General features: G+C 34.1%; 5 protein-coding genes across 5 annotated transcripts; 3 read left to right on the top strand and 2 right to left on the bottom strand.

Annotated features, from left to right (window-relative positions):
- LOC18603365 (F-box/kelch-repeat protein At3g06240) lies at positions 556-1,551 on the top strand. Its single transcript, XM_007035285.2, has 2 exons — positions 556-655; positions 728-1,551. The coding sequence occupies exons 1-2, from the start codon at positions 556-558 to the stop codon at positions 1,549-1,551; spliced, it is 924 nt and encodes a 307-aa protein (XP_007035347.1).
- On the top strand, positions 2,514-3,317 carry LOC18603364 (F-box/kelch-repeat protein At3g06240). Its single transcript, XM_007035284.2, has one exon. The coding sequence runs from the start codon at positions 2,514-2,516 to the stop codon at positions 3,315-3,317; it is 804 nt and encodes a 267-aa protein (XP_007035346.2).
- LOC18603363 (F-box/kelch-repeat protein At3g06240) lies at positions 4,453-5,861 on the top strand. Its single transcript, XM_007035283.2, has one exon. The coding sequence runs from the start codon at positions 4,454-4,456 to the stop codon at positions 5,597-5,599; it is 1,146 nt and encodes a 381-aa protein (XP_007035345.2). The 5' UTR covers position 4,453; the 3' UTR covers positions 5,600-5,861.
- On the bottom strand, positions 12,625-15,030 carry LOC18603361. The gene is made up of 4 exons (XM_018119133.1): positions 13,625-15,030; positions 13,248-13,414; positions 13,188-13,206; positions 12,625-13,083 (listed from the first exon to the last, which is right to left on the bottom strand). Exons 1-4 carry the CDS (start codon positions 13,676-13,678, stop codon positions 12,889-12,891), a joined length of 435 nt encoding a protein of 144 aa, XP_017974622.1. The 5' UTR covers positions 13,679-15,030; the 3' UTR covers positions 12,625-12,888.
- On the bottom strand, positions 15,115-17,926 carry LOC18603359 (beta-amylase 1, chloroplastic). The gene is made up of 4 exons (XM_007035278.2): positions 17,113-17,926; positions 16,431-16,641; positions 16,186-16,296; positions 15,115-16,097 (listed from the first exon to the last, which is right to left on the bottom strand). Exons 1-4 carry the CDS (start codon positions 17,745-17,747, stop codon positions 15,291-15,293), a joined length of 1,764 nt encoding a protein of 587 aa, XP_007035340.2. The 5' UTR covers positions 17,748-17,926; the 3' UTR covers positions 15,115-15,290.

Below are 21,819 nucleotides of genomic sequence, written 5' to 3'. Positions count from 1 at the left end.
AGAATCTCAAGTCTGACACTTCTTTGCCATAAAATTGATGCTATAACCTTGCATTCTAATTACAAGGGTAGTAATTTTGACACTCATTTTTTGTACCTTCTTTAAATGACTTTATGTCTGGACTTTATATTAAACGTACTGTCAGTATATATACTATCAGTTGTGAATTAAATGTAACGACCCTTTAAAATAAAATATAAAAATTAAAACCCTCAAAAATAAAATATGCAAGGTCAGTGTTTGAATTATTCTTCACTTGTTAGTTTAAAATAATTATATAAATCATTTAGTTAAAGTTATAATACAACACTAATATCTAATTAGATTACAATATCTAGTTAATAGTTATAATATAATTTAAGTAGTAAGTTAGAGTTTATATATATATATATATGTACTAAGAAAACATGAGTATATATGCCTTCTTAATCCCATGAAATAAAACTGCTGCAGCCTTTGGCATGCAATAGTCGGCAAAGAAAGAAACCCATCCAACCTTCATTAGACAATGGCAACGGCTGATTTGCATCAAGTTATTATAGAAGAGGTATTCTTATGGTTGCCTGTGAAATCCCAGCAGAGATTCAGGTCCCTGTCAAAGTCATGGGGTTCTTTGATCTGCAGCTCCCAGTTCGCCAAACGGCACCTCCAACAAGTATTGGAAGACTCCGAAGATCAGAATTCACAACATTCTTTTATCAACGGATGATGACCTCAATTTCTTAAGAGAATCCGAAACATCTCGATTTTCCGCCGAAAGAAGCTTGGGAACCTGTCAGACTTCTAGGTTCCTGCAATGGTTTGGCGGCTGTAGCCCTTAACGCCACCGAGGATTTGTTTATTTGGAACCCAACTACCGGAGACTATAGGAAGTTGCCAGATCCTTTTCTTTCATCTGAAGCCTATCTTAGTCAGCTTTTTGTTTATGGTTTTGGGTATGACTCATCCACTGACGTTTACAAGTTGTTCCTTGGAAGGACTGAAGGCGTGGTGCAATCATCAATGGAAGCTGAAATTTTTTCACTGAGAAGAAATTCCTGGAGAATGATTGAAAACCCTCCCTACCTTGAAACTAATTATTCCAACAATGGAACTGAAACGCCTTGCTCTTTTGTCAATGAAGCTCTCCTTTGGTTAGTAGGGTGGTCTATGTCATTCAACAGAGAATTTCATGACATCCTTTATTTTGATTCAGCGGGAGAGAATTTCGATGAATCGTCACCACTGCATTGGCGTGGTAACCCTTTTAACTTGAGGTTTTGCCTAACTTTTTCTATTGCTAGTTTGTTTCCTTCTCACTCGTGGTGGGTAATGGAGGACTTTGGCAGTACGGGTTCCTGGACTAGATTGCTTCGCACTGAAAGTAACTACCTTTGTTCCTTTCAGGCCTTTCGCCTTTCAGAAAGAAGAGCAGTTCTACTTATAATCAGGGATGAGGATGATGATGATGATGATGAAGCGAAGTTCAAAAAATTTAGTATTCGGAAAGACCCGGAACAGTGTGAAGCTGTTGCGGACATGGAGAGTCTAGTTTCACCTCATTTCTATTAACCTTCCTGCGAATGAACAGCAAAAGAGGGACAAAGCAATTCCGACGAGGAACAAGAATATGTTTCTTGAAAGGTGCTGTTCCCCGAAACAGATCAATTTGTTCAAACTTCCTTTAATTTTGTTTGAACCAATGCATTTTCAGGGAAAAAAACTTTATCATGATTTATGTCAGAAATTACTACAGCTGCTGTAATTTCCATGAAAACCAGTCAAAGAAGATTGCATTTATAACTTTTCTGAAGGGAAACTGGGTTGTGCTCAAGTGAAGTCCTGCACTTCCAAATACTCCTATATATGTAGTGATTAAAATCATAATATCTATAGTTTCTTTCATAATTTTACATCTAGTGTCCTTTAGTTATACAATATGTATTTTATTGTTTAAATTAATCATCTAGCTCTTATAAATTTGAATAATGGTATTATAATTTATGATTTATATTTGATAAATTATCATTACGTAATATAGTGTCAATCTCATAAATCTAAAAAAATAAATATTCAAAAATCTTTCAAAATAAATATTTTTTGAAAATATTTGTTCATTAACAATTAAAAATTTATTATTTAAAGAAACAATTAAAATTTTATTTATTAACAATTAACAATAGATAACATTGGGTTTTTTAATAATATATAAAATTATACCCTGAAAATACATTAAATAATAAATATAAATCATATAATTTATATGAAAAATAATCACATATCTTTAATGCCGAATACATTTCATTCATGATAATAAAAAAAGAGTATTATCCTATTGAGAAAAATAGCTGATATTGACATCCTAAAGTTAATTAAAGATTAGTAAAATAAGTTTTTAGCCTCAGTTTTAGTTCTACTGAAATTGAGCTTCCCCGACAGGTTGAAAACTTGTGCAGTTGTGCTTGAATCATTGATTATTCATGAATGAAAAAGAACAGTCCCAAGGTCTATTTAACCCTGCCTTGGGCTTTAGAATGACAGGAGGAGGAAACCAGATGGAGCAAAAGCAAAACAACATGTCGAGGCCAGACCTTTCTCAAGATATCATAGAGGAGATACTCGCACGATTGCCAGTCAAGTCTTTGCTGAGATTCAAGTGCGTTTCCAGGTCATGGTACTCTTTGATCTCCAGTCCTTCATTCGCCAGAATGCAGTTGGAACGAGCATCGGGAACGAGTGTTCTTATTACATCGACCCCTTCTCGCCTCAACTTGGTAGATTACGAAGCATCTTTTTGCGAAGTACCCCTTGATTTTCCACCAAAAAGACAGGACCATCGAGTCAGGATCATGGGATCATGCCATGGATTGGTAGCCGTAGCTCTTGAGAAGGACAAGGTCTTTTTGTGGAACCCATCGACTGGGGACTACAAGAAGTTGCCAGATCCTTGTTTTCCATCAAGTGGCGCTCTTTATTGTCATGGTTTTGGTTATGACTCATCTACTGATGATTACAAAGTGCTTTTGGGTGTTCAGACATGGCGTCCAATCTCATATGATTTTTACTCAGAGGTGACAGTTTCCATCTTTTCACTGAGAAATAATTCATGGAGAATGATTCAATCACCCTCTGTCGACTTCTCGTCTCTCCTTTTCCTAAATCTTTCAGGGTTTTTTGTCAATGGAGCTCTCCATTGGCTGACAGCCAAAAGAGTGACAGTAGAAATCCAAGCTTTCGATTTAAAGATGGAGAGATTTAGCATAGTTCCAATTCCTGATCAGCCACAAACTTCCTTCAATTATTTGAAAATCGGGGTTCTTGATGGAAGACTTTGCTGAACATTTTATAATCATAAATTTTAACTTAATCAACCTCTCTCCTCCTACCCTGTTGAGATATGGGTAATGAAGGATTATGGTGTCAAGGAATCTTGGACTAAATTTCTGACTGTTGGAGAGAAATCTACGCTTATGCCTCTATGCATTTCAAAAGGCAATGAAGTTATATCAATCAATGAGAAAAAGGACTTGATAAGGTCTGGTGCAGAAGAAGCAATATCTGAGAAATATAGGATCTGTAAATGTGATGCTGAAGCTTTTGGCGACAATCATAGAAGGCATCAACATCAATGCCACGCCATCGTGTGTGCATAGAGTCTACTTTCGCCGAATGTCCATATCCTTATTGAAGATGAAAAGCAAAAGCAAGGCAGGCACAGAAAAAGGAAGAACATGTCATGAGGTGTTTGTCCTTAAATCCTTAGGACGAAGTTAATCTTTTCTGGCTATATGTTTTACATCACCCCTTCCTTTATTGGATTACGTTTTTCCAGCCTAAAGGGGCAATTCCACTCGATCCTGGGTTCTAAAGATTGAACTTGATGGGACACATTAAGCACCTAGAATTGTTTTGAATGCCACCTAGAATGGTACAAATACACATTAAGCAAATTAGCTGGTCATCTTTTGTATTTGTACGGTTATTAAATATAATATAATATTTATGTCTTAAAAAAAAGTAATAGTGCCACCTCGTAAATTTATAAAAATAAAATTTGAAAAATCCTTTAAAATAAATATATTTTTTAAAATTATAAGAATTTTTTTAAAAAAAACTCCCAAGTTTTTATTAACATATGATAACATTTGCATTATTAATGAAATATAAAACATACACACCGAAAATACATTAAATATAAATCTTATAATTTATATGATAAATAGGAAAAATAATCACACACATATTGTACTCGTAATTAAAAAAAAAAAAAAGAGTATTACCCTATTAGAACTTTTGTAGGCATCCTAAAGTTAATTGAAGATTAGTAAAATAAGTTTTTGCACTCAGTTTTACTTCTACAAAATTGAGTTTCCTTATTCATCAATGAATCGAACTGTCCCAAGGTCTATTTAACCCTTCCTTTGGCTTTTAGAGTAACAGAAGAAGAAACCAAATCGAGCTAAAAAGCAAAAACATGCCGAGGCCGAACCTTTCTCAAGATATCATAGAGGAGATACTCTCACGATTGCCCGTCAAGTCTTTGCTGAGGTTCAAGTGCGTTTCCAAGTCATGGAAGTCTTTGATATCCAGTCCTTCATTCGCCAGAATGCAGTTGGAACGAGCATCGGGAACGAGTGTTGTTATTACATCGACACCTTCTCGCCTCAACTTGGTAGATTACGAAACATCTTTTTGCGAAGTCCCCCTTGATTTTCCACCAAAAAGACAGGACCGTCGAGTCAGGATTATGGGATCATGCCATGGATTGGTAGCCGTGGCTCTTGAGAAGGACAAGGTCTTTTTGTGGAACCCATCGACCGGGGACTACAAGAAGTTGCCAGATCCTTGTTTTCCATCAAGCGGACTTCTTTGTTTTTATGGTTTTGGTTATGACTCATCTACCGATGATTACAAACTGCTTTTGGGTGCTCAGACATCAGCGTGGCATCCAATCTCATATACTTTTTGCAAAGAGGTGACAGTTTCCATCTTTTCACTAAGAAATAATTCGTGGAGAATGATTCAATTTCCCTCTGCCAACTCCTCGATTTTCCCTTTCCTAAATCTTTCAGGGTCTTTGGTCAATGGAGCTCTCCATTGGCTGAAAGGGAAAAATGTGACGGTAGAAATCCAAGCTTTCGATTTAAAGACGGAGAGATTTAGCATAGTGCCAATTCCTGATAAACCTCAAACTTCCCTCCATTACTTGAACATCGGGGTTCTCGGTGGAAGACTTTGCTTAACATTTTATAATCATAACTTCTGTCTTAATGAACCTCCCTCCCACCACCCTTTAGAGATATGGGTAATGAAGGATTATGGTGTCAAGGAATCTTGGTCTAAATTTCTGACTGTTGGAGAGAAACCGATTATCTGGCTTATGCCTCTATGCATTTCAAAAGGCAATGAAGTTATATCAATCAATGAGAAAAAGGACTTGATAAGGTCTGATGCAGAAGAAGCAATATCTGAGAAATTTAGGATCTGCAAATGTGATGCTGAAATTTTTGGCGGCTTTCATCTATGCCACGCCGCCGTGTGTGCTCGGAGTCTACTTTCGCCGAATGTCCAAGGCAGAAACAGAAAAAGGAAGAACATGACACGAGGTATTTATCCTTAGGATGAAGATAATCTTTTCTGGCTATCTGTTTCACGTCATCCCTTCTTTTATTTGTTTCACCAGCATGTGGATTACGTTTTTCCAGCCTAAAGAAGCAATTCCACTTGCTCCTGGGGTCTAAAGATTGAACTTGATGGGACTCATCAAGCACCTAGTTGATTTGGATGGCCCTCTACTCACAGGCCAACTTTGTGTCGTTTAATTGCTAGTTTTGCAAATTCTAAATAACACTTATGGTTTGAAAGAACTACCATGTTTATTATCTTCCTAATTTTATTGGCAAAGAGTCGTGGTAGATTCAATGAATTTGCTAGAATTAGAGAGGACGCATTGTTTCTTTTCTTATTGATAAATGATTCATACATAACAAGCTTTTTTATATATCGATGTTACAAGATGAGGATCATTAAAAGGAGCTATGTATTTTTTGAATAGAATCTAACTTAAAATCAATTGACAATAGGTGAAGAGATCTCTTCCCTTAAATATAGAATAATCTATTTTCATCGATTTTCTATTGATTTTGTGTTAAATATCCATTTTAAAAATGCTACCTTTCATTGATAATCTTTATTCTTTTGATTGTTAATGAGTAGTGACGGAACTGATCAATTTTTATTGGGGGGTCAAAGATGAAGAAGAAAAAAGATTAAAAATTGTTAAAATTAATATGTTGAGCTTAACCATTAACAATCAAAAGATTCATAATGGACAATTATTTTACATAACATGTAAATCAAAAGAAATAAAAAAAAACTTATGACAGTCCTCTAAAAAAGTTTTGTTCGACAATAGTAATGTTTTTCTCGATATAAAAAACTAAATTATTTGCAAGAAACTCATTATCTATTTTATTTTGGTGTCTTATCTTTATCGACTAAAAAATTAATGCAGTCAACATCTAATATTTTTATTTTATTCTATTTAAACTTAAAATACTAAATATTAAACTATAATGTATAAAATATAAATAGTTAAATATGATATATAGAATTAATAAATTCATCATATATATATAATCAGGATTGTTTAAAGATTAAATACTCAAAATAATTTTCTTTCAACTAAATATAAAACGTAAAGCACATTAAAAAAATATACTTAAGATAATTTCTTCTTATATAATTAGAATTAATAAAAAAATAACATATTGGTGAGACTTAAAGCAACAACCAATAATGTAAAGCTAGAACTTATATTTGATAATTACATAATAATTTTTTAATTTTTAAAAATTAAAATTATTGAAAATAAAATCCACATAACGGAAAAAAATGACAAGTAAAAGATTGAACCTACATAATAAAAAAAAATATGGTTGATGGTTCGAGCAATTTGGAAGAGAAAATCTGTAAAAATATAAAACATATGAGTAAAAAGAATAGAATTGAAAAAAATAAACAAATATAAAAAAATTAAAAAAAAATTTACTTCAGATGTGGAGAAACTTAAAGAGTTAGGGAAAAATTTAAAAATTTAAGTAAAATTAAAAAAAAAAAAACTTGTAGAGTCATTTTATTTTTTTTTTATTTGTATTAATTATTTTAAAGAATTATTTTAAAAATATATAATATATAAAAAATTTTAAACATTTTGAATCAAGGGACGCTCCGCCCCTGCTCCGCCCTTGCTAATGATCGAGCAACATAATCAGCTAGTAATTCTTGATCTGTCTATAAGCTCAAGGCCATACAAAAATTACAAATATAACAGATAATTAATTCATGAAATCAAATAACAATCTTTTTCTAATTAATGTAAAATCAATCTAACAATATTCTTTTCATTCTTATGCAAGTCTCAGCCACTATCTCAAAACAAGGCAAGATTACAGCAGCCTAGGATTGCTTGATGCACTCCTTGTAGCAGATATATATCTTTCCTCTTCATTCTCTCAAAGGCAATTAATGACATTATAATTGTCTTATATGTTGCATCACAACATTCAGAATTTAATACTTCCAACTTTTTTAATTGAAAAAAAATTGAATATATATATATATATATATTCAATACTTATCTTAATTATATTATTTATACCTAAAAAATTAAAAAAGGTGACATATAGCTTCCGATAAATAACAAATTCATATTTTTTTAGTGTTACTAATTAAAAATTTTTTATAAACTTATGAGAACTACATAAAAATAAATAAATGAAAATCTAAGTAAACAGGACTTGACACCCTTGAAGCATCTATTCATAATTACTTATCGGTTTGTAAATAATAATATACCTCTTATGATTTCAATTTTTCTCATATGATTTTTTCTTAATTAGCATCATAAGAATTTTTTTTTTCAAATATCACTTTGGAAATAATTTCAAATCCCACGAGAGATTAGACTATTAATATTATAAAATATCTTTAATGGGAACAATAAACTAATAATTTTGAATTGAGAGTATTTCGGTAATTTTTCTAAATAAAATTATGGCTCTTAATTTTTTTAGGGTTTAGGGTTAATGTGTAACAGTACTAGTTCCTAATAAATACCCTTGCATTAGAAAGCTGATGGAACTGATGAAGAAGGCATGGCAACATCAATATTGCCTTAAGAAATCGTAGAAGAAATATTCCTAGGATCGCCTGTGGAGGCTCTGGTAAGATTCATATGCTTGTCGAAGTCATGCAACTCTCTGATCTCCAGTCCTGCATTCGCCCGATTGCACTTGCAACGAACAAGGAAAGTTCCGAACATCAGTGCTAATCAAAAGGTTCTCATATCGACATGTTTCGACCTGAATTTTTTAGACTACGAAACGGCGTTTGGTGATGATCAAATTGCATTGATACGCCTCGATTTTCCACCAAAGAGGCAGATTCCACCTCGATTCAAAATCATGGGTTCATGCAATGGCCTGGTAGCTTTAGCTGATCTTGACAAGGATTTCTTTCTCTGGAACCCATGAACGGGAGACCACAAGAAGTTGCCTTATCCTTATTACGTTCCAATAAAGGGAGGGTTCATATTCGCTCCTCGTTATTGTGCTTCCGAAGATGGTATCTTTAATGGTTTCCGTTACGACTCATCCTCCGACGATTATAAAGTGCTTTTCGGAATCCGGAGATGGCGTGGTACTCTGGAAACCAGAGTTGCAATTTTTTCACTCAGAAAAAATTCGTGGAGAATGGTTCAACCGCCCCCTGCCAGCCCTCCGGTTTTCTTCTATCAATCAGGGCCTTTCGTTAATGGAGCTCTCCATTGGTTAGGGAGACATGGAATGGGATCCTCGCTTTTGACATAAAGATGGAGAGCTTTAGCACACTGCCAACTCCATACTTGGGTCAAACTCCATGTTTCTGTCGCTTGGGGGTTCTAGATGGAAAACTAAGCTTAAAGTTAAGGTATAGAAATAATGATGCCGAACCTCCCTCCTCCCACCTCCACTCCCATGAGTTATGGGTAATGAAGGAGTATGGTGTCCGGAGTTCTTGGACTAAATTGCTTACTGAGCGGGAGTTATTTTCGAAGCCCTTATGGATTTCGAAAGGCAATGCCCTTATATCATTCAGTCGCCGCGGATTGATGAGGTGCGATTGCGAAGGAACAAAACCTGAGGAATTTAAGATTTGCAAGTGTGACAAAATGTTTCACCTACATGAAGCAATCGTACATGCAGAGAGTCTACTTTCACCGAACAGTATCAATAGCTTTGATTCAAGTGAAGAAGAGCAGAAGAGGCCGAGGAGGGAAAGGGGGGCTAGTAGGGGCACCCGCCCCCCCAAAAGTTTATAATTTTTCCTTGTTTTGATTTAAAATTTTATATTTTTATTTTTATTTTTTTAAAAATTTTATAATTTTGTCTCCCAAATATTAAATTTTTTGTTTTCATCTCCTCAAACCTGAAATTCTGGCTAGACGAACACGTGAGCTAGTAGGTATCCTGAAAACCCTTTTTATCATTGTTTAACCATTGCTTGCCTTAACTCATCTCTAATTTCCTGTAGCCGCATTACAGCATTCTCTCCTTACAGAAGCAAGGGAAAGGATTCTTCTAATTACAAGCGTTTTAGTTTTATATGCAAAGATTTATTTATCACTTTCCTAATAAGCACTTGAACCCAAGAGAATAAGAAATTCATAGATTTCTCTTTCCCTTCCCAGGTGTGAGGACCTAATCTATCATGTTTTGTTTGTTTATAAGTATTCTTCATATCCAAGACAATGGCATCTTATTTTCAGGTAGCTAACATATCATTTTCAGGTCCATCCATTGGATTGATGCTTGAGGTATTAGAGTTCCATCACTTTTGGGCATTGAGAAGCTCATACTTTGTGGACATTTTTGGTTGAATCAGAGACACCATGGATTTAGGTGGCCAATTTTCGTTCCATAATACTGTTATGTGACATAAACTTCAATTGCTTTTGTGGTTTGAAAGAGTTATCATGCAATTAGCATTTTATTTTTTTTAATTGTCAGAACTACAGTAGATTCATCGGATTCTTTGTTGTTTGATTTCAAATTAAATGCTAGATGGTAATTCCTTGTGAGATCTGGCATAAAACTGAGCTTTCCACTTTCTCTAGAAAAGAGGGAGCTGGTAAAATAGGGAAAAAAAGAAGCAAAACAGCTGATAAATACTTCATCTGTTAATTCAAGGATTCAGTTACAAGAGAGAATAAACCGAAGACTTTTCTTAATGTTTGATATGAATTCTCCAACCTACAATTAATGTTCAATTATTCCTAAATTGCCAAAAGAAAACAACCAAATCTGCATCTAGCTAGTGAAGCTGCTGCATCTCATTCCATAAGCAAATGATCATCTCATTTCATAATCACCTAGACGCTCTTGATGGAAGACTTCGCATGCTTAACATTTTATAATCATAAATTTTACCTTAATCAACCTCCCTCCTCCTACCCTGTTGAGATATGGGTAATGAAGGATTATGGTGTCATGGAATCTTGGACTAAATTTCTTACTGTTGGAGAGAAATCTAATTTCTGCCTTATGCCTCTATATATATATTATATATTATATATATATATGTATAATATATATATATATATATATAGCATTTNTACAATGCATCGACATCGATGCCCAAGCCATCGTGTGTGCACAGAGTCTACACTCGCCAGCATGTGGATTACGTTTTTCCAGCCTAGAGAAGCAATTCCACTCGGTCCCTGGGGTCTAAAGATTGAACTTGATGGCACACATCAAGCACCTAGAATTGATTAATTTGGATGCCCCTGTACTTACTGGCCACCTTTGTGTCGTTTAATTGCTAGTTTTGTAAGAGTTCTAAATAACATTTATGGTATGAAAGAACTAACATGTTTATCATCTTCTTAATTTTGTTGGCAGAACTATGGTAAATTCAGTGAATTTGCTAAAACTAGAGAGGACACATCGTTTCTTTTATTATTGATAAGTTATCTATACATATCAAACTTATTTATATGCCAACAGACTCGTGAATAGAAGCACTACCTTCTTTGATATCATGTTGGACGAATGTCTAATTTAAAATCAATTGACAATAAGTGAAGAGGATCTTATCTGCTAAATAAGGGGTATCCCTCTCCATCAATTACCAATTGATTTTAAGTTGGATATCTGTTTTAAAAGTTTAAGAAATACTTTAATTTGAGCTAATATTCAACAAAAACCCTACTGTAAATCTGCTCTATCCAATTAATTAGCCCTAGTTGGTTATGTCTTGCAACGAAAACCTGTGGCAAAATGGACTACTGAATGGGTAAAATCCAAAAATCTCATTCAATCATTTTAAAAGGACCCTTTGGTCTCTCTTATTTTAAAAACATAGATCAACCCATAGAAAAGAAATGAGAGACCTTGCAGCCTCCATGGGATCCAAGTTGGTGAATCTTTTCCTCTTCAAATTGCTGTGGCCAAGAAACATCAACAATTTCTTCGTAATTCTTTTTTCCTTTCAAATAAAAACTTTTTTAGTTAAAAGAGCTAAATTTTTTTAAAAATGAAAAAGAAAAGAAATAAAATCTAAAGGGAGAAGAGAAAAATCTTCAAGCAGCAAGATGAAAAAAGGAATCGGAAGAATGAGTATTGATTATAATAAGATTCTTCAAGTGGACCAAAATGCAAAAAGATTGAAGATTTGACGAAAGCGTATCAAATTCCTTTAATTTCTTTTCATTAAGCTTTTTAGGAGAGAAAAGGAATGAGCAGATATTTGTGTCTAAAATAATTCCATTTTTTTTAACAATTGACTAACAATATTAACATTTAAAAGGTCAAAAACATCATTTTAAAACAACATAATCATCTATTGAGTCTTCGATCTGTTTAAACTAATAAGACTATACGAAAATTACAAATATAACACATAATTAATTCATGAAATCAAATGGAAATCTAATAATATTCTTTTCATTCTTATACAATTCTAGCCACTATCTCATAATTGTAGCCACAGTATATATATATATATATATAATAATATATATATATATATATATATATCTTCCTCTTACTTCTATAAAAGGCAATGACATTATAATTGTCTACAAATTTTCAACATTCAGAATTTAATACTTCCAATTTTTTAATTGAAAAATAAATAAATAAATATGCAATACTTATCTTATGAGAACTATATAAGAATAAATGAATAAAAATCTAAGCATATAAGATTTTCTTGACACCTTTGACACATTTATATATAATTTCTTGTTCGTTTGTAAATAATAATAAGGTAAACTCTGCTTATATCTTTATGGTTTCAATTTTTCTCATATGATTTTTTTTCTTAATTAGAACCATAGGGATTTTTTTTTCAATTATCACTTTGGAGATAACTCCAAATCCTACAAGAAATTAGACTGTTAATTAATTTTATCCAGTAAAATTAAAAAAAAATATCTTTAATGTGAACAATAAACTAATAATTTTGAATTGGGAGTATTTTGGTACTTTTACTCAATAAAATTAACAACCTAATTTCTGGAAACAGAAGTTATAGGCATGGTGTTAATTAAAAATATATATATCCAGAACGTGTTGATTGAAAAAAAAATTACAAAATGTCTTTGAGAAAAATTAAAATAGCAATCAAGAAATATTACATATGTCTTTGAGAAAAATAGCAATCAGACTATAAATTGCTAATAAATATTACATATGTTATTCAAGGATTCAGTTACAAAACAGAATAAGCTGAAGACTTTTCTTAATGTTTGATATGAATTCTCCAACCTAGAATGTCCAATTAGTCCTAAATTTCCAAAAGAAAACAACCAATTCTACTAAAGCTGCATCTAATTCCATAAGCAAATGATCAATCCTTTTGACTTCATTTCTTGTCGTTCATTCCAATTGTGTTCTTCACAGTTTCCATAGCACCCTGAGCCATGCCCTTCACTTGCTTTCCAGTCTGAAACAAAGACAGAATCCTCTTCAGTCTCCTAACCAAAGCACAGAACAGCATGGCATTCCTTTCAGGAAATTCATCAGTAATGTTCCAAAAGGTCCCAACATTTGAGAGAAACTAAATTGAACCAGTATTGCACCCTTATTGTTTTTGCATTCTTATTTTGTACATTAGCCTTCAGCTAACGATAGAGTGGTTTATCCGCTATCTGTTTATTGTACCCTAAAATGGGGTGTTATTCTTGAAAACCAAAAGAACTTATAAAATTAGTTATGTATCACAAAAGGTGCATGACACGTGAAGCCGGAATCTGCTGAAGAAGGAAACTAGCAGTCTGCTCCTGTTCTTGCTGATCAGACTCTTGTGCTGATTGAGTAGCATTTGCTGCGCTGTCTCTTGCTGCATTTGCTGTATCCTTAGCGGACTGGGTCACTTGTTCTGTTTTAGCCTGACCAATTCACAAAAGATCGTCTTAATAACCCTAGTTGCACATACCACCAATAGCATCAGGCTATGAAATGAAAGCCTTTGCTGTTATTTCTCGTGGGAGAGTACATTTGAAATCAAATTCTCAGTAATAAATTTAACTTGAAGGTAGAATTAAAATGGTAATGAATAATGATGAGAACCCTTTATTTTTCTAGGAGATTTCCCTTACCTGGGTCTGGCCCTGAGTTTGGCCTGCACTGAGAGGTTGCTGAATGTTGGACATACTGTCTGGTACTTGAACACTAAATTATTACCTTGAGAACCTTGAGTTAAAACAACAAAATTTGCCTCTGTAAATTAATACAGGGTTATTTGAGGTTTTTATAGCAATAATGGAGCTGCACAAGAATGAGATGTGTGGACCATGAAAATTTTGTTTGCGAGTGCAGAGCTTGAATTGTGCATGAGGATGCTTAACATGGTCAGATGATGCAGTTCGTCAGTCTGAGACAGGTGCGCTTCACCACACATTAAATTGGTTCCCCAACAGCCATCCCTCCCATTGCTAGAAAATAGCATTTCCTTTGCCTTTTTTTTCAGCTCCTCCTTTACTCTAGGAATGGTATTTCATATTCATCCTAATATATATCCTTGTATCTTAAACAGATCTATACCGACTTCTTTTTATTTATTTCTTTTGGCTGAATTATGACTATTTTCTACCATGACAAGTTAATGAAGGTCTAAATGTTAATCCTGCAAAATTTTGTGCTCTGTATAACAGTAGAAGGCTCAAGCTGCATGAGAGCCTGGAAGAATTTCTCTAAGCTTCACTTTTGATTCCTCATTGCTTTGGTCAACATTCATATAACTCCCGTTTAAAGCTGGAAATGCATCTTCTTTGAAATGCAGTAAATGATTGGCACATGAATGGTTCCAACTTGGACCAGCAATGGTTAGTGCGTGAACATGGAAGACTGCATGGAGATATGGGAACTTTTTTCCCTCCCGTGAGCATTCTTCCAAATTGCATTGCATAAAAAAAATCTCCATATTTATCATTGCAGCCATTACTTTTTATGTCTTACCATGCTTTTGTCTGGTTTGTATCTCAACATTTGAACCACAAGGATACAGATGTTGTGGCATCGAAGAGGAAGAAGAAAAGAAAGAAGTATCCTCATGAGCATTTAATTCATGTGACTTATCACATTACAATGGGAAAAAGGAAAAAGAGAAATGGTTTAATCATGTGAAACTTTTCTTGTGGCTGAAAAATTATGTTTGGAAGCCAAGAAAGATGGCCACATGAATAAAAAACTAGTTTGGACTTCGCTGCTCCTCTTGCCTGCTAGAGAAAGATCAGGATGGTGAAGGTCACATCTAATGGATAAGTTTTCTCACAAGAATTTAGTATAAACCACAAAAATTGTTTAGGCCAACACAGAGGAGGAACGAAGCGTGAAAGGAAGGGAACTGTGAGTTCAATTACAACCAAAACAACCATTCATTAGTGGTTTAAGTCACATGATATATTGCTATTCTGATAAAACCATCAGAAGGAAAAAAATTTTGAGGTTTGGCTTGAAATAGTTAATCTGGTTTGCCTCGTTCTTTGTTAATTTTGAGAAACATATCAAGAGTACGTTTGGACTTCATGGCCTAAAATATGAAATCAATCTGATGTTAAGAATACATCAGAATCAAAATGTGTTGCAATTGAGTTTTGAAGACTAGCAGTGTAGGTTTATTTAGCATTGCTTGCAGGATTGCCCATAAAATTTTACAAATCATTGCAGAGAGCAGATGTCCCATCTGAAGAACCAATCAAGGCAAGGGACAAGGCCAAAGTGTCTGTACTAAGCTACCTTGCCCCAGTGCGAAAGAACGCCTTGCTAGTGACTAAGGGCAACGGCAGCCTCCTGAACCAAAGGCTGGGTGACATGGACAAAATGTTCGGCTTCCCTCTCCACCTGCTCCCAACACCGATAAGCATCTTTTCCCTCGTTCATCTTCTTCACAAACGCTACAAACCGTCTCCAGTTTTCTGGCTGAAAGAGGGATGGGTTCATCCTCAAGTATGTAAATGCACACATCTCCCTATCATCGGAGGAGCCATCGATATTCAATGATGATGCTTGTAAGATCTGATCATGGGCATACTCATCATAACGGGGCAGTGCATTCTCCCCTGCAAGTGGAACTTGTGCTGCTGCAGTAGCTAAAGCCACTTGCCTGACTAGCTTCTCAGGTGCACATAGCGCATCCTGTGGCTGCTCATGATCACGCATTTCTATGCAAGTGAAATTGAAAACAGCACCATGTCGTGCTAGCATTTGAGCAATAGGGAGGTAACCGTCTCGGAACCTTGTGTTATAGTACCCTGCTGTGAGTTCAGGGGCATGGGACCGGGTACCATAGTGCCAGTGGATTCCAGCAACTTTTACAGAGATCTTAACACCTGCACCTTCAAAGACTGATGTAGCTGAAGATAGAATTCTCTCACCATGGTCTAATAGCATCTGAGAATACCAGGAAAGGAAGAATTCACCATAGCGACTATTCCAACCACCACCTTCTTTCTTGAAAAATGGCGTATCTTCTGGCCAATAGTTGTAGTGGCCAGCATCAGTTGGGCCTGTGCTACCCCATTCTGGCTTACCAACCGCTTCAGCTGCTGCTTTCAGGCTGCTAAGCATATACTGCATTAATTCAAGACCCATATTAGCCGAGAACAGGAAAGCTGCAACAGGGTAGCTAAAATAGAAAAAGAGAGAGTCTGCCAAGTACCTTATCATAACATTGGAAAGCTCCAATTCCAGGGAATCTCCATGTTCCATCCTGCTCTGGATACGAAGGATATCGAAGCTCACCTGCCGGACCCATTCCCACCTGGATTTCCTGTAGGAACAACCATTGGTTAATTGCTTAGCTGCTGATTCCTTCCATGACATATGAAGCAGACTCAAATTTGGAAAAAAAAAAAAAAACTAGCGAATTCGATATAACATATGCAATGAGTAACTAGAAATTACCACAATGGTATCACCAAGTAGATGCTTGAAGTTGTCTCTGAAGGCACGCATGAAATCAGCATAACATTGAACAGAAGTACGACCCTTCAAGACTGGAAGGGTATCACAACCAAGTGAAACATATTCATAATTCCTTCTTCCCCATTGATCTGTGTATGCAATGTCTGGATCCTTGTCAATCTCTTCCACAACCCACTTGGGCAAAGGAATACTGTTCAAAAACTAAAACCATTTGTTAAAAAAAAAAAACCAAAACTAGAATTATGTTGTAGTATCAAATTAGAAATTGCCAACTTCCATGTGGGGCATGACCAATTTCCATACAACCCCCCAGATCTCTGCCAAGTGGGATCCACCACAGAGATGGAGAGGCATGAAACCACCATACCCTCCCTAATGCCACGTAAGCTTATGTTATCCCCTTCAACCTCCAAAATTAGTAAAGCAAGCTTTATACTTATCCAATCTTTTGCCTTGTCATCAACAATGAAGCAAATCGTGACAGCTTTATCCTTGATTTTCCCAAATTCATCAAATGACCAAAAGATTTATAGATTATTATTTTCAAAACGTAATTGCATAACTCACGTGACTATCACGTGTTATTATAGAAAAGAAATGAAGGGCTTCAAATTTAAAGAGAAATGATTAAATGAATGACAGGTAAGAAGAAGATACGCACGTGCAAGAGTCTCCGACGTTGCCGCCACACTGATGAAACGACATGACAGCCTGGACTTTGAGGCCGTGTTTCTTGGCCATCTCGAGAAGCTCGGCGTAGCCACCCCAATTGTAAGCACCCGGCGCCTCCCTCTCCACAAGCCCCCACCAAACGTCCACCATTATCCCCTCAACTCCCGCGCTTTTCAACGCGTGAAGACTCGCATTCATCGCCTTCTTCCTATTCAACGTGTTCCCGTACGTCACGCTATCCAACGGCATCATCACGTACACCGGCACCCCTCTCTTCTCCTCCTTCCTCCCTCCCTCCTTCCACGCCACTCCCGCCGCCTCCTCCTCCACCGTCTCCGGTGGCGCTAACGTCGTGAAGGCCTGGCAAGCTGCTGAGAGATCCGGGCGCAGCATCGGACTCATCAAAGGCGACCTGCTTCCGGGGCTGCGCGGTGTCAGGGGTGGAGTTAACGAAGGTGGAGATACAGTGTCTTGTGACGTCTTACATCGGAGATTGGCCGCCGGTGCTCTCCAAACAGCCGACGCACTCACCGTCCCAGAAGATAGTTGTTCTCCATTGGTGACTTCGGTCGGAATTTGTGTCCCGGCGAGAGTTCCAATCTGGCTTGCCAAATTCAACGCCATTATTTCTTTTGAATTTTCTCCCAAGTAACTGACAGAATGAGAAGGAAAAAGGAGATGAAAGTTCCTTAACGAAATGTTTTTTTTTTTGGTTTGCTTTTTTTTTCTTTCTTTTTTTTTTTTTTGGTTTCGAGATTTCGGTTGGAAATGTTTCAGACACTGAATGTGAGGGGAAGGAAAAAGGGTGGACGAGATCATGTATATATAGAGACGAGATCGAGATAATCCATTTCCTTAACCCGTTCTTTTCTCGACACGTAGCTTCAGAAGCTACGTGGAGGAAGGAAGGGCAATCGAGGAGGCGACGGCTACGATTTCTCGACTCACGTGAGAGTGGACGGTTGGATTGATTGATGTGCTTGAAAGTTCCAGTGGAACGCGCTTTTGTGGAATAAAGGATTAAAAAAGGTAACGAATGAAGTCAAGACACGTGGTTTAGAAGGGACAGTTCACGTGTCCCACTCTTTCGGCTTAAGGCATGACGCAGGAGGATTTTGTTTTTTGTCTTCCTGTTTTCTAAGGCTACTCTGACGTCCACGAAAGGGGAAGAAAAGAGAGACCGGGGAGACACGTGGAAGGTTTTGACGGGTACTAGGACGGCAGATAATGTCACCCATCTGTTGGTTTAAGGCACGTATGGACCGAATATTGGATGATTAGGCATACGTCAGCGGTGGAAAATGAACATGAGATGTGGGCTGACTCATCTGATTGACAGTTGGTGGTCCTGATTCATTTGGATTTTGGTAATTGATTCATGTGTGGGACCAGTTTTGAATCTTGGGGTCCATTTTGAGGATTACCGCCAAGTTCCTTGGAAGATTTGTAAAGCTAAGGCCTAAGGGGACCCATAAGGGGAAATTAGATTATCAGAATCTTAGTACAAAAAAGATATAGAGTTTCACACCCTTTTTTTTTTAATTTTTCTGAAATATAGTAGGCAGACAATCATGATAAGATGTTTTCTCTTCGTAATTTAGTTTGTTTCTTATGATGTCACACATGTTTTTTTTTTAATAAAAATAGTTGTAACTAGTAACTAAAATCTTGGTCTATTAATGTTAAAAAAAAGGAAAGAATTTATATATTTTAAAAGGAAAAATTTTACTTTTAATGTATTATTGAATTTTATATGCATGTTCAACATAAAATTAATTAATAATAAATAAAAAATACTTGATTATATTTATATGCTTAGATACATTCATTGTAACATACGTGGAATTTTTATCCTTTTAATGCTCTTTTTCACGTGTAGATGTTACAATCCAATTAGGTGATATAAATCAACAAATGGAAAATTCATAAAAGGACCAACAAATGAGGTACTACCTACTTGGATACAATGTTTAATTTTTAAAGCGGATAACTAATAAAAAATCAATTAATAGACTTGATAATTTTGTATACGATACGAACATAACATGGATTTAAGCGGATTTGGATTTAGATTTATCGTGTTTCTTATATTAATCGTAGTGACACAGTTAAGCTACAAATAAATAATATCTTAATCGTGTTATCATATACTCGTATAACTAATAACTCGTATACTACCCATTTATTTAATCGTTTTCATATGTCGTGTAGACATATTTAGTGTATGGTTAAAACCCATTTATTGATCCATATAAATATTAATATTTTTATGATGATTAAAATTTATTTATATTGAATTTTATTATATTTGGTAAATATTATGATATTTATAATTTTTTGTGATAAATTCGAATAATATAATCCTATTTTACTTGCATATATTTCAATTTAATCATTTTAATTATGTTAATCGTATCAATTGTTTAAACATGTTATCAATTGTATAAATTTTAATCAAGTAGATTGTGTTGTGTCATATAAAATTTAATTCGACATATTTAGTAAACGTATTGGTCGTATCGTATCATATTGCACATTCATTAACCGTATATGTGTACATGTTTATAATCCTGATATCATTAATTAATTGTACCGTAGTCATATTTACACGTACAATTATTAATACCATGTGTTTACATGATATGGTTAAAACATAAATACACAAATTGTCAAATCTATCAATTAATAATAGATAAAGAGGTCCTTATTATACTCATGTGTATAAAGATGCTCTTAATTTTACATATATTAGACTATCACCATTTTAATATGCACAGCTCCTATGCACTATTACTTAAGTACAAAGTATTAACTCATAAATATGCAAAGATTCAAACAAATTTTCAAATTATATAATTTTTAAATTATAATTTTTTTGATAATTTTCAACATTTCAATTTATTTATAGACTTCAATAACTCAAAGCAAGGGTATTAATAAAGTTGGTAGGATCTTCAAAAGCCAATATTGCAGTCCACTCAATCTTGGGAGGATGTGAAGGAGGAGCAAGCCAAAAAGTCCTTTAAAATTTACCTTATTTGTAAAGCATAAAATTGAGGAAGAAAAAAAGTTTTTGAATTTCTTTTTTTTTGAGTAATGTTTTTTTATTAGAAAAATAAAAATATTTTCCTAGACAGATAATGTATTAATGTCTCCCATACCAAGTTGGTGACCAGGATGGCTAAAAATTGCCATAAACCTCAATTTTATCTGTTTTGAATTTGGTAGACAATCTTGTTGTGGTGTTTTTTCTTTGTTTTTAAGTTGGCTTTTTAATTGGTTATATTGCTATCGCATTTCCTTCACATAATTGGTTGGTAAATAAACTGAAAAAGGAAAAATTTATGTATTTTTAACTAAATTTAAAGTTTGAAATTTGATGAAGCAATAGTATAAGATAAAACTTATATAAATATGACACAAATGAAAAATATAGACTTTTTTTTTTCTTTTTAAGTATCAACTGTCAAAATGTCTTAGTGATATTGATAATGATGGATTAATTGTTATTTGTTAATATAATATTTGTCATTTTATGCCACTTTGTATATTGATATATAATAATGAATAATGACATGATATTTTCATGTTGTATGATAATATGTTCATATGATATTTTCACCATTCATGTCAATGCACGTGAGTATAATATAATAGTTGATATTTTAATCAATGATAATTAGTTAATCATTAGTTATAATAATTTATTTGACAAAATATATATATATATATATAAAATTGATTGAATATAATAAAAAAATAAAAACTTGTTTGAAATTTTTTTAAAAATTTGAAGATTATTTTCAAGCATTATACCAACAAAATAACAATTCAAAATTAATCAAAAACCCTCAGATTTTACAAAATTAATTTCAAAATGAAAATATCTTTACACCATACCTTGCTTAAATGGAGTTTGTCATAATTTGGAACTTTGCCCAAACCCAAAAGCCAATTTATCATTTGTGAAGGAGATATTAAATTACTAAATTAAAAAAAAAAATTGATTCTTTGGGATGATTCTGGATTATTCATGATTCTTTGAAGTGAAAAAAAATAAAAAATTGGAATCAACAACAAAAAATCATGAAATTTTGGATGAGACTTGGAAATATAAATCCTTTTTGGGAATGGAAAAAAAAAACAAGAATATTCTCAAAATCCAGCATCTTTCCATAATATTCTACAATATTCTTTGGGAGTAGTACGCCAAAAACAATGGACCCTATTTTTCCAGCACCACCTCTGCAAAATAAATAAAAAAATAAAAATTGAGGTTAAAAGGAAAAGCAAACAAAAGAACTGAAAAAGTAATGAAAAGAAAAGAAGAATCTTCCTTCCACTTGTATTCTTTAGGCTCATTAGCTCATGACTTTTTGTTTTTTATTAATTTTTATTTTTCTCTATTATTATGGGTTTGTCACCTAATATACATTAAAGCCCAACAATTGATTGAATTTTGGAACATTGGGTCCATATTCTAAACTAGTTTATTGGGTTATCTAGTTTGAGCATTTAAAACTCAATTTAATTTGGCAATTAATGAAAAATATCATTTATCATTATTTTTATTTAAATTTAAATAATTATTACGATCAAGAATTACATCGTTCTCAATAACAAATAATCTCACGTAATAAGATTTATATTTGATTTATTATCAATGTATAAATTTTATATATTATCACTAAATCAC

This window comes from Theobroma cacao, chromosome 4 (assembly GCF_000208745.1).
Source record: "Theobroma cacao cultivar B97-61/B2 chromosome 4, Criollo_cocoa_genome_V2, whole genome shotgun sequence".
Taxonomy (NCBI): Eukaryota; Viridiplantae; Streptophyta; class Magnoliopsida; order Malvales; family Malvaceae; genus Theobroma; species Theobroma cacao.
This window is presented reverse-complemented; position numbering and strand designations above follow the sequence as displayed.

Coding starts and splice junctions, on each gene's coding strand:
- LOC18603364 (XM_007035284.2), top strand. CDS start 2,514: ATGACAGGAGGAGGAAACCAGATGGAGCAAAAGCAAAACAACATGTCG.
- LOC18603363 (XM_007035283.2), top strand. CDS start 4,454: ATGCCGAGGCCGAACCTTTCTCAAGATATCATAGAGGAGATACTCTCA.
- LOC18603359 (XM_007035278.2), bottom strand. CDS start 17,747: ATGGCGTTGAATTTGGCAAGCCAGATTGGAACTCTCGCCGGGACACAA. Junction 16,297..16,430: donor TACTTGGTGATACCATTGTG/GTAATTTCTAGT, acceptor TTGTTCCTACAG/GAAATCCAGGTGGGAATGGG. Junction 16,098..16,185: donor CTTTCCAATGTTATGATAAG/GTACTTGGCAGA, acceptor GAATTAATGCAG/TATATGCTTAGCAGCCTGAA.
- LOC18603361 (XM_018119133.1), bottom strand. CDS start 13,678: ATGTCCAACATTCAGCAACCTCTCAGTGCAGGCCAAACTCAGGGCCAG. Junction 13,415..13,624: donor AAACTCAGGGCCAGACCCAG/GTAAGGGAAATC, acceptor TGAATTGGTCAG/GCTAAAACAGAACAAGTGAC.
- LOC18603365 (XM_007035285.2), top strand. CDS start 556: ATGGTTGCCTGTGAAATCCCAGCAGAGATTCAGGTCCCTGTCAAAGTC. Junction 656..727: donor CCAAACGGCACCTCCAACAA/GTATTGGAAGAC, acceptor CAATTTCTTAAG/AGAATCCGAAACATCTCGAT.